This window comes from Sus scrofa, chromosome 9, assembly GCF_054392235.1.
Source record: "Sus scrofa isolate SSC_HxYL_T2T_F1_AM1 chromosome 9, Sscrofa_HxYL_maternal_Yorkshire_Landrace_v2.0, whole genome shotgun sequence".
NCBI classification, from domain to species: domain Eukaryota; kingdom Metazoa; phylum Chordata; class Mammalia; order Artiodactyla; family Suidae; genus Sus; species Sus scrofa.
The window spans coordinates 1,597,783-1,610,682 of NC_139391.1; the positions used below are offsets into that span (position 1 = coordinate 1,597,783).

Here is a 12,900-nt window from a genome sequence, read left to right on the forward strand (position 1 = left end):
AGTCAATTAACATGACAAAGGAACTAAGAAAATGCAATGGGGGAAAGGACAGTTTCTTCAATAAATGGTCTTGGGAAAACTAAACAGCCACATGCAAAAGAATAAAACTGGACTATTCTCTTAGACTATACTTAAAAATTAACTCAAAATGGATTAAAAGTAAGACCTGAAACCATAAAACTCCTAAAAGAAAACAAAGGAGTAAGCTATATGACATTGGTCTTAACATTTTTTTTGGATTTGACACCAAAATCAAAGGCAACAAAAGCAAAAAACAAAAACAAAACAAAACAAAAAAACAAAACTGAGACTACGTCAAACTATAAATCTTTTGCACAGAAAATGAAACTGTTAACAAAATGAAAAGGCAACATACTGAATGGGAAAATAATTTGCAAATCATATTTCTGATAAGGGGCTAGTGTCCATATATAAGGAACTCCTACACCTTAATAGCAAAAAAAAAAAAAAAAAACAGAAAACCCAAACAACTGATTAAAAAATGGACGGATGACCTGCATAGACATTTTTCCAAAGAAGATATACAGGTAGCCAAGATGTACATGAAATGATGTTGAACCTCATTAATCATCAGAGAAATAAAAGTGAAAACCACAATCAGATGCCAAATCATACCTGCTAAAATGCCTGTCATCAAGGAGGCAAGTGATAACAAATGTTGGCAAGGATAAAGAGAAAAAGGAACACAATTTGGGAATACAAATTGGTTTAGCCACTAGGGAAAAGAGTATGACATTTCCTCAAAAATTTAAAATACAATTAACATATGATCCAGAAACTTTATTTCTGGATATTTAACCTAAGAAAATAAAACACTAACTCAACAAGATGTCCGCGTACCCATGTTCACTGTGGTCTTATTTTTAATAGCCAAGACATGGAAAAAAGCTAATGGTCTGTTAACGGATGACGGGATAAAGAAGTTGTGGTAAATATAAACAGTGGAATTATTATTCAGTCACTCAACCAAAAAAAGGAGATTTTGTCATTCGAGACAACATGAATAGACCTCGAGGACATCATGCTAAGAGAAAAGTTAAAGAAATATAAACACTGTATGATCTCACTCTGTGGAATCTAAAATAAACAAATGAAATGCTGAGCTCATAGATACAGAAAACAGACTGGCCAGAGATAAGGGTGGGATGGCAAGATGGCAGTCAAAATGTACAAACTTCCAGTTATAAAGTAAGTCCTGGGGGCGTAAGGTACAGCTTGACGACTATAGTTAGTGGTACTGTATTGCTGATAAAAATCCCTCAGAGAGCGGGCATAGAGGGAACCTAGCTCAGCATGCCAAAGGCTGTATATGGCAAACCCACAGCTAACATCATTCTCAATGGTGAAAAGCTGAAAAAAACTCCCTCTGAGATGAGGAGGAAGACAAGGATGTCTGCTCTCTCTACTACTATTCCCAACATAGTTTTGGAAGTTCTAACCATGGCAATCAGAGAAGAAAAAGAAATAAAAGGAATACAAGTTGGAAAGGAAGAAGTAATCAATCACTATTTGCAGATGACATGACACTATACCTAGAAAATCCTAAAGATGCTACCAGAAAACTGTTAGAGCTCATCCATGAATTTGGCAAAGTCACAGGACACAAAATTAATACACAGAAATTGACTGCATTTCTATATATTAACAATGAAAGACCAGAAAGAGAAATTAGGGGAAAAATCCCACCTGCAATTGTGTCAAAAAGAATAAAATACTTAGGAATAAACCTACCCACAGAGACAAAAGTCCTGTACTCTGAGAACTATAAGACACTGATGAAAGAAATCAAAGAGGACACAAACAGATGGAAAGACATACCATGCTCTTGGATTGGAAGAATCAATATTGTCAAAAAGACTCTACTACCCGAGGCAATCTACAGATTCAATGCAGTCCCTGTCAAAGAGTGAAAGGATAGGTGCCTAAGGTTTCTTCATGTGTGAGTTCAGTGGGTGGGCCATATTTTCTCCTTGGTACTCAAAAATCTGAAACTGGATAGCTAGGAACTAACATGTAAGCCACAGAGGAGCAATTAGACTAACAATTACCCAAAAAAACCTCAAAATGGAGACCTATTTTCATTTCTTTTGCTTGCAACTATACAGCCCTTGATAACTAATATTGCTCTTGAAATTATATTTTAATGTGATGCTCTTGTCTGTCCTCTTATTGTCCTTGCAACAGAAATAACTTTTTCAAAGGTATAAAATTCTGTTGAAGATTCGGCTCCTCTTCTTCATCCATAAGGAATAATAGGCTCAAGAGCTGGCGTATGGACGTAGACAAGATTTTCCTTTGATTTATTCATCTTTATGAACTTTATTACTTACATTTTTTCAAATAGATGAACATTTCTAGGTCCTCGTAGCTTTATCTACTTTCTTCCCAGTCTTTTCTACTTTTTTAGAAAAAGCTGTCTTTAGAAATACGCAGAAGATGGTGACAATGGTACACAAGGTTTTTAAAGAACTCCAACACGACACGGGACCCTATTAGACACCAGCTGAGATGTGACTACAGCACACACTGTATCTTCTCACCTAGACACACAAACAACATAAATGTTTCTATGGATTTGAGCATGTGAATTAATTACAGCATTTCCCCTTTTCTGATAGTGAATTCTGAGTAAATCTTTTTGTAATGTGTTGTAAGAAATATTGAATAGTAAGTGCTTAAAATGAACATATCATCTGTGTTGGAAACTGAGGGTAGAACTTCCAGTTACCTAACTGGAAAGAAATTATGGTAGGATATCTCTTTTCTTGGACTTTTCAGCCAAAGAAAGTGCCCGAACTACACTATGGAAATGTCTTTTGTGCATAGTACCTCCCAATATCACTGCCATTTCTGATGCTACTTAAATGTTGTGTGTAATCCCATTGGAATGATGGCAGTCGATGTGTTAATATTCTTCCTGCTTCTGTTACAAGATTCAGTTTTAGGACTTGATTTTTATATTTAAAAGTAATTTATATTTTCATGTAAGTTAAAGAATACATACATATATCATAAAATAAGAGAAAAGTTAGAAAAGCCCATTGACCGCTGGTGCTAGATATCGCCTGTTGTTTTCCCAGGACAAACTGCCACCATGGCCACCCAGTTGAATCCCAAGAGGTAGATTTCCCAAAGTGGTAGTACCATGTTACATCCTGAGCATTCTCGCATGAGGGTTCCAGTTTCTTCACACCCTCACCAACACTTATTGTTGCATGACCCCTGCATTCCTTCCTTAAGAACAGAAGTATTTACTGCAAAATTTCTACCCCCGTATCAGTAGTGTCTGATAGATGTGAAGGGGTCAGACGTTGAAGAAATGCCAAGACAAATGAGGCCAGAATTTCTGGCACACAAAATAATATTACATAAGAAAACTCTTTTGGGTGACTTGCTCTGTGGCCATAGGTAACTGGCACATCACTTTTCTTCAGGTAAAACATGACGTCCCACCCACATTCACTGAGTAATCTAAGCCCCCAAATTTAAGAGATCTCCTCAACTCTTTTTTTTTATTTTTAATGTCCCCAACTACTCCATCAGCAAGTTCTTTTTGGTCCTTTACGTAAACTTTGTCTTGAGTAGGTGAATTTCCCTTGAACTACACTGCAACCGCCCTAGCCCAGTGTACCATCACCTCAGATCCTGACTCTTAACCTCATGGGTCCCCCTGCTCCCACTCTCCCCTCTTAGAATAAATTTCCCCTGGTAACCACAGTGATCGTTAAAAACATATTCACACAAAATCCGTACTATTAGAAATTTATTGACTTCCATTCCTTTTGCCTACAACTCGAACGCTTTTCCATGGCTGAGGAAGCTCACCATGACCTAACACTTTTGCAAACCCCCTCTTCCTGGTTTACCATGGCCTCTTTATTTCTTGAGGTTATCAGAGTCTTTGTACTGGTGGTTTTTGTCTAGCTTTTTTCCACCCTGCCTCTGAAACCAACCTCCATATCAATGGGTTGTTGTCATCTGACAGCTTGCTACTCAAATAGCACCTCCTCCCAGAGGTCTTTTTTGTTACTCTCTCTGAGGAAACACCACCCACACCGTCACAGCTACCACTTCTAGGCTGTATCAACCCAACTGACTTACCTCTTACGTATCACTTACCATGTTCTGTATTTATGGTATTTATGTATTCCCAAGTGTCTCCACTACTAAATTGAAACTGCATGAAAACTGTCTTTCATTTATCTTCATGGCTTACTCTGTGCCTAGAATATAGTAAAGGCTCAAAAACACGAGTGCATGAATGACTAGCTCACATCTATGTGTTATTTAAAGGCCATGATCAAATATTCCTGTTGCACTTTGAGGTCATAATGGCAGGAAATTATCAATGTTTGAGGCCCCTGCCCCACCTTCTCCCTGAATTACTCATAAACATGCCAAAAATATACGTAAGTCTTAACAGATCTAGAAATTATTATTTGTCACATTAATTCCCAATTAGCAAAGCTCAGATATATCTGAAGTAAAAACAGACAGATGATCCATGAACACTTTGACCTCTGAGATATGGGGCAATGTATTCAGAGGGAAACAAGTCTTGTATTCAGGAATTTAGAGATTACAGAACTAAGTTCCAGGAAGTCGTGGGAGTCAGGATGCACCTGGAATTTTTACAGGACAGTAAGAAGTGCTATTTACCATAAATTCAATATTAGATTAACACCTGGAAAGAGGCTCAAAGCAAGTGATAATACTGTCTCTTAGCTAAATGGTATCATTTGCCTGCAAGTGTAAGGTCATATGTTGTTGAGACCACTCATGCTTTAGAACCTGACAAGGTCAAATGGGAGCCTGCAAGCCTGAGTAGCCTCATCCTGGAGGACAATTTCATATGATATGATGATGGACTGGGTAATTACTTATGATGGAGTGGGATTCTAGTAATGTGCCAGTATTGCCATGCTTTTACGATCATTTTGCTGTGAGGGGGCCATAGCCACATGCTGGCTGGCGAACTTTTATACAATAGAAACAAATCTCCGGTCTCTGCATCCAGTTCCTGACCCAGGGCTCCTAAACCTTTGATTTCCTGAGTGATGGGGACTCCAGGAGCATCTTTTGTTATAATTGGTTTACAAACCTGGTTCCTGACACAGGGGTCTTGAATCCTTTGGAATTTCATGAGTGATAGCAGTGTGTTTAGCTCTAATGAGGCAACTCTTAGTAGGATCCAGGATAGCTTTAGGTTGGGGTCTGTGCACCAAAAAGACCAAACTGTGATACAAGTGTGTAAATTTACTTCCACCTCCTGTTCTTCAGAGAGGATAGAGGGGCTGGAAACAGACTTAATATTGACCCTGTAGCCTCCACAAAAATCCTAAGCTTTGGGATGGAGGGCTTCTGTTTAGGTGAACAGATTCACATATCGGGAGGGCAGTGCTCGCCAATTTTATGGTCATAGAAGTCTCTATGCTGGGGACACTCCCAGACCTGTGCTATTTATCTCTGCATCTGGCTGATACTTTGTCTTTCATAACATCTTTTGTGATAAACTAGTAAGCTTTTCTGTGAGCCATGCCAGCAAATTATCAAACCTGGGAGATGGTTGTGGGAAGCCCTGACTTTGTAGCCACGTTGGACAGAAGTGTGGGTCCCCTGGGGAGCCACTACTTGTAGTTGTGTCTGAAGTGAGGGTAGCCTGTAGGAACTGAGCCTTTAAACCTGTGAAGCCTGACACTACCTCCATGCAGTTAGTGTCCCAGTTGAATTAAAAGAGAGCATCAAGCTGATGTTCAGATATTTAGGATATATTTTCCAATTGGTTGGTACAGGGGCAGAACACCACACATTTTTGTAAATGATGTTGTAAGTGGAGAATAATGGGTTCCATGACCCATTATTTAATCTTTTCTTGTGTATTAAATTATCTTTGTTGCATTTAAGTAATTTTTATATATATTCCACTTAAAATTTGCAGTAGTTATATATATATATTCTATATTTTCATGTAGTATATTATAAATATTTTTTGTTGGTTTTTAAATTGTGTTTTCCATGCTTCACTTCTCTCACTCCATTATACTGAGACAAGGATTTTTATGATCTAAGTCTTGCTTTTATTTAAATTTTTTTATTATTTTTTAAATTCTTTAAATTTAATGTTATTGGAATATAGTTGATTTGCAATGTCATATTAGTTTCAGGTGTACAGCAAAGTGAATCAGTTATACATATAAATTTATCCATTCTTTTTTTCCATATAGGTTATTACAAACTATTGAATAGATTTTCCTGTGCTATACAGTAAGTTCTCATTAATCACCTATTTTATGATACAAAATAACATTTAAAAAACAGAAACAAACTCACAAATTACAAAACCAATCTTGTGGTTACCATAGTTGAAACCACTGGGGGAAGGGAAGAAGTGGGTTGGTGGAAATAACATATACACATTACTGTTAAAAAAAAAAAAGTCTTCATGCACCTGCATGTTCATTGCAGCACTATTCACAAGAGCCAAGACATGGAAACAACCCAAATGTCCATCAAGAGATGATTGGATTAGGAAGATGTGGTATATATACATGATAGAATACTACTCAGCCATAAAAAAGAACAACATAATGCCATTTACAGCAACATGGATGGAACTAGAGACTCTCATACTGAGTGAAATAAGTCAGAAAGAGAAAGACAAATACCATATGATATCACTTATAACTGGAATCTAATATACAGCACAAATGAATGTTTCCACAGAAAATAAAATCATAGACTTAGAGAATAGACTTGTGGCTCCCCAGGGGGAGAGGGAGGGAGTGGGAGGGATCAGGAGCTTGGGGTTAACAGATGCAATCTATTGCTCTTGGAATGGATTTACAATGAGATCCTGCTCTGTAGCGTTGAGAGCTATGTGTAGATACCTACATCACAACACGACAATTGGAGGAAAAATATGTATACATGTATGTGTAACTTAGTCCCCATGCTGTACAGTGGAAAATAAAAAAAAAATGTCTTGCTTTTAGAACAATTGCCTCAGTATTTTGGATGAATTAGGAGTTCCTGAACTCCATAAAAATCTCTCCTCACAGTTCCAGTCTATGGTGATGACATAAAAAAGGGTATATTATTATGCAAGAAATACATTTAGCATAATATTTGACAACATTTATAATTTTTTGTGGGTATTTTTTATAAATCTAGATAATGGAACTATGGTTGTTAACACATTTACAATGCTTAGAATTAAAAGATATACTTATTTATTTATTTTTATTACTCAAATGAATTTATCACATCTGTAGTTGTATAATGATCATAACAATCTGATTTCACAGGATTTCCATCCCACAGGCCAAGCACATCCCCCACCCCCCCAAACTGTCTCCTCTGGAGACCATAAGTTTTTCAATGTCTGTGAGTCAGCATCTGTTCTGCAAAGAAGTTCAGTCTGTCCTTTTTTCAGATTCAACATGTCAGTGAATGCATTTGCTATTGGTGTCTCATTGTATGGCTGACTTCACTTCGCATGATAGTTTCTAGGTCCATCCATGTTGCAAAAAATGCTGGTATTTCGTTCTTTTTAATGGCTGAGTAATATTCCATTGTGTATATTGACCACATCTTATTGAGCCACTCCTCTGTCGATGGACATTTAGGTTGTCTCCATGTCTTGGCTGTTGCAAATAGTGCTGCAATGAACATTGGAGTACATGTGTCTTTGCGAGTCGTGGTTTTCTCTGGATAGATGCCCAGGAGTGGGATTATTGCTGGATCAAATAGGAGTTCTATGTTTAGTTTTCTGAGGCATCTCCATACTGCTTTCCACAGTGGCTTCACCAATTTAAAATCACACCAACAGTGTACTAGGGTTCCTTTTTCTCCACACCCTCTCCAGCACTTCTTGTTTGTAGACTTTCGGATGATGGCCCTTCTGGCTGGTGTCAGGTGGTACCTCCTAGTGGTTTTGATTTGCATTTCTCTAATAATGAGTGATGTTGACCATCTTTTCTTGGCCATCTGTATGTCTTCTTTGGAGAATTGTCTGTTTAGGTCTTCTGCCCATTTTTGGATGGGGTTGTTTGTTTTTTTGGTATGGAGTTGCAGAAGGTGTTTATAAATTTCAGAGATGAATCCCTTGTCAGTCGATTCACTTGCAAAGATATTCTCCCATTCTGTGGGTTGCCTTTTTGTGTTGTTTGGGGTTTCCTTTGCTGTGCAGAAACTTTGAAGTTTGAGTAGGCCCCATTTGTTTATTTTTGTTTTTGTTGTCAATACCCTGATAAGTGGATCTGAGAAGATGTTGCTGTTGTTTATGTCAGAGAGTGTTTGGCCTATGTTTTCCTCTAAGAGTTTAACAGTGTCTGGTCTTATATATAGGTCTTTAATCCTTTTGGAGTTGATTTTTGTGTATGGTGTTAGGGAGTGTTCTAATTTCATTCTTTTCCATGTGGCTGTCCAGTTTTCCCAGCACCACTTATTGAACAAGCTGTCCTTTCTCCATTGTACATTCTTGTCTCCTTTGTCATAGATGAGTTGGCTGTAGGTATGTGGGTTTAATTCTGGGCTTTCTATCCTGTTCCACTGATCTAGATTTCTGTTTTTGTGGCAGTACCATGCGGTTTTGATGACTGTTGCTTTGTAGTATAGTCTGAAGTCAGGGAGCCTGATTCCTCCAGCTCCATTTTTCTTTTTCAGGATGTCTTTGGCTATTATGGGTCTTTTGTGCTTCCAAACAAACTTTAAAATATTTTGTTCAAGTTCTGTGAAAAATGTCCATGGTAATTTGATAGGGATTGCATTGAATCTGTTGATTGCCTTAGGTAGCATAGTCATTTTGATAATATTAACTCTTCCAATCCACGAGTATGGTATATCTTTCTATCTATTTGTGTCATCTTTGATTTCTTTCATCAGTGGCTTGTAGTTTTTAGAGTATAGGTCTTTTGTTTCTTTAGGTAGGTTTACTCCTGGGTATTTTATTCTTTTGGATTCGATGGTAAATGGGATTACGTCCCTAATTTTCTTTTCTGCTCTTTCATTGTTAGTATATAGAAATGCCATTGATTTCTGTCTCTTGATTTTGCACCCTGCGACTTTGCCAAATTCATGGATGAGCTCTAACAGTTTTCTGGTAGTCTTTAGGATTCTCTAGGTATAGCATCATGTCATCTGCAAATAGGGGTAGTTTTACTTCTTCCTTTCCAATTTGGATTCCTTTTATTTCTTTTACTTCTCTGATTGCTGTGGCTAGGACTTCCAAAACTATGTTGAAGAGTAGTGGCGAGAGTGGACATCCTTGTCTTGTTCCTGATCTCAGTGGGAATTCTTTCAGCTTTTCACCATTGAGAATGATGTTCACTGTGGGTTTGTCGTATATGGCCTTTATGATGTTGAGGTAGATTCCCGTTATGCCCACTTTCTGAAGGGTTTTTATCAGAAATAAAATGAGGAGTTCCTGTCATTGCTCAGTAGAAACAAATGTGACTAGAAACCATGAGGTCACAAGTTCGATCCTTGGCCTCACTCAGTGGGTTAAGGCTCTGGCCTTGCTGGGAACTGTGATGTAGGTTGCAGACATGGCTCATATCTGGGGTGGCTGTGGTGGTGGTTAGGCTGGCAGCTGCAGCTCTGATTCAACCCCTGGCCTGGGAATCTCCATATGCTGCCAGTTCAGCCCTAAAATTAAAAAAAAAAAGTATAGTTGATTTATAGTTTTGCCAATTCCTGCTATACAGCAAAGTGATCCAGTTTTATATATATATATAAACACACACACATACATATATATACACATATACACATACACACATACACATTCCCTTTCTTCCTAGAGAAGTTCCTTTAGTATTTGTTGTAAAACTGGTTTAGTGTTGCTGAATTCTCTTAGCTTTTTCTTCTCTGTGAAGCTTTTGATGTCTCTTTCACATCTGAATGAGAGCCTTTCTGGGTAAAGAAATCTTGGTTGGAGGTTTTTTCCTTTCATCATGTTAAGTATATCATGCCACTCCCTTCTGGCCTGCAGAGTTTCTTCTGAAAAATCTGCAATAACCTTATTGGGGTTCCCATGTATGTTATTTGTTTCTTTTCCCTAGCTGCTTTCAATATTTTCTCTTTGTCTTTAATTTTGGTCACTTTGATTAATATGTGTCTCAGGGTATTCCTTCTTGGGTTTATTTGATATGGTACTCGTTGCATTTGCTGGATTTGAGTGAGTGGTTCCTTTCTGACATTAGGGAAGTTTTTGGCTATTATTGCTTGGAATATTTTTTCTGTCCCTTCTCTCTCTCTTCTCCTTCTGGCACCCCTATAATATAGATGTTTGTCCATTTAACATTGTCCCAGAGTTCTCTGAGACTCTCTTCATTTGTTTTCAATCTTTTTCTCTTTTCTGTTCTGCATCTGTAATTTCCACTAATCTGTCTGCCATCTTGCTTATTTGTTCTTCTGTCTCCTGTTTTCTGCTGTGAGCTGCTTCTAGTGAATTTTTTATTTCAGTTATTGTATAGACACCAGAAGTAAGAGAGGCTACAGCTCTATTATCTGTAAAAAGGCCACCACATCAAAAACCTATAAAAATGAAAAGACAGAGAACTTTTCTGATTGCTGTGGCTAGGACTTCCAAAACTATGAAGGAGAAAGAAAAACCCCAGAGAATCAGCTAACTGATCAGGAGATTCTCAGCCTCCAGGCAAAAGACTTTAGACTGTTGATGCAGAAGATGATGCAAGACATTGGAAATAAACTGAAGACAAAGATGGATAATTTACAGGAAACACTGAGCAAAGAGATACAAGATATAAAACTTAAACAAGAAAAGATGCAAAATACAATAACTGAAGATACACTTTTTAATCCCTACAAATAAGGAAGATGACATTTCACCAAAAAGGAGTATTTTTTTTAACATGTGTTTAAATTTGGATATAATTTTAGGCAATTCATGTGATTGTGGTATCCATACCTGATTTCCTGTAGATGGAAATCAATCCAGTTTTCCCATTCTCATCCTTGTTTTGGATGCTTCACAACCCAGACTGATTCAAAGAACAGCTTAGGCTTGCTTCCCCTGCTCAAAACCCCTGTAGTGCGGTAATGGTGCTGAAGTCACTGGACTGATTGTGTGTTATAGTGTAGATCAAGTGCTTGGATTCAGAGCACTTGAGGCCACAGCCCTCCAGAATCTCTCTAAGATTGGTGGTTTCCTCTGTCAATTGAAGTAAATGAAAATACCGGCATCATTAATTTGCTGTGAAAACTAAAAGAAGAGGCATAGTGGTTTGGACCCAGACTTTCTGGATTCAGACCTTGGTCCCACAACTTCCTAGCTGCATGATTTTGGATATCTACATGTCTCTGTGACCCCAGGTGATTCATTTGTAAAGTAGAAATAATAGTACTACTTCACAGGGTTTTTGTGAGAAATGAACCTGTTAATATAACAAAGTGCTTAGCATGGGATCTGGAACATAGTAAGCATAAAGTATTATTTGCTAAAGTAAACAGTCCTAGGCACCTGCAAATGTTAATATAATGGTGAAAATTATTACTATCTTTATTACTGATTTGAAAGTATCTCCCGATTGGTTTACAAGTGTATAAAAGCAATGATTAGAAATATTCTGACTTCAATTCAAGCAATCCATGAGGCAGCATTTGTTGTCTTAAGTGTGATAATGGTAAAAAGAAAAACCAAAACCAAAAGACTTTATAGGATATGTGAAAGGCTAAAAATGGAACCTAATTATATATCCTAACAGTGGCCTTCCTCAGGGCCTCCTTTACATCTCTGTTCCGGAGGCTGTAGATGAGGGGGTTCAGCATGGGGATCACCACCGTGTAGAACACAGACACCACCTTGTTCTGGCCAGTGGAGTAGCTGGACTTGGGCATCACGTAAATGAAGGTGATGGTTCCATAGTACAGAGTGACCGCAGTGAGGTGGGAGGTGCAGGTGGAGAAGGCCTTGTGTCTTCCTTCAGTGGAGGGCATCTTCAGGACGGTGATGAGGATGCGGATGTAAGAGAGACCTATGACAATCCCTGTGACCACGATGATGGACCCAGAGGAGATGGAAGGGATAAGTTCAAGAACAGAGACATCTGAGCAGGAAAGTTTCACCAAAGGGGAGAAATCACAGAAAAAGTGGTCTATCTGATTTGGTCCACAGAAAGACAGACTCAACAAGCAACTAGCAAATGTCCAAGCATTCACACACCCACCCAGATAGGAAGCCCCCAGTAAGAGGACACAGACTCTTGGGGACATGTGGGTGGAGTAGAGCAGGGGCAAGCTGATGGCCACATAGCGGTCATAGGCCATGGCGGCCAATAGGAAGCACTCAGCTGTCCCGAACAGGACCACAAAACAGAGCTGGGCCTCACAGCCAGCAGTGGTGATGGCGACTCCTTGTCTACAGAATCCTATAAGCATCACAGGTGTGACTGATGTGGAGTACCCCATGTCTACAAAAGCCAAATGGCTGAGAAAGAGGTACATGGGCGTGTGAAGCTGGGCACAGCTTCTTATCAAAGCAATGATGCTGCTATTGCCTACTAAGGTGACAACATAGATGCCTAGAAATATCACAAAGCAGATGACACCAAGCACAGGGTCCTCTGTGAGCCCCAAAAGGATGAACTCTGTCACACTGCTGTGGTTTCCAGCCTCCATCTCTCCTGGGAATTAGTCCTGTTGAGGAAAATGGGAATGTTTACTTATATTTTCATTCTACACTTTCCCAGTTTTCTTTGCTTATTCTGCAGACTCATTCGCAGTAATTTCTTCTTCTGCCCAGCCTGTAAACATGTTACAGTAGGTGATTTTTTTTCTATGTATGTGTCTCTTTCCTTTTTCCATAAAAGAAGAATGGTTCACCCTCTCTCTCCTTGACCTCTATTATATTGTTTTTGC

General features: G+C 38.5%; 4 protein-coding genes across 7 annotated transcripts in view; 3 read left to right on the top strand and 1 right to left on the bottom strand.

The window, feature by feature from the left end:
* Positions 1-12,900, top strand: part of LOC100522627 (olfactory receptor 10T2-like) — a 277,947-nt gene that overhangs the window by 99,321 nt on the left and 165,726 nt on the right. The window lies entirely within an intron of this gene.
* Positions 1-12,900, top strand: part of LOC110255358 (olfactory receptor 5P1-like) — a 216,506-nt gene that overhangs the window by 23,631 nt on the left and 179,975 nt on the right. The window lies entirely within an intron of this gene.
* OVCH2 (ovochymase 2) overlaps positions 1-12,900 on the top strand; it is a 500,449-nt gene that overhangs the window by 20,279 nt on the left and 467,270 nt on the right. The window lies entirely within an intron of this gene.
* On the bottom strand, positions 11,728-12,660 carry LOC100523388 (olfactory receptor 5P1-like). The gene has a single exon (XM_084974964.1). The coding sequence runs from the start codon at positions 12,658-12,660 to the stop codon at positions 11,728-11,730; it is 933 nt and encodes a 310-aa protein (XP_084831090.1).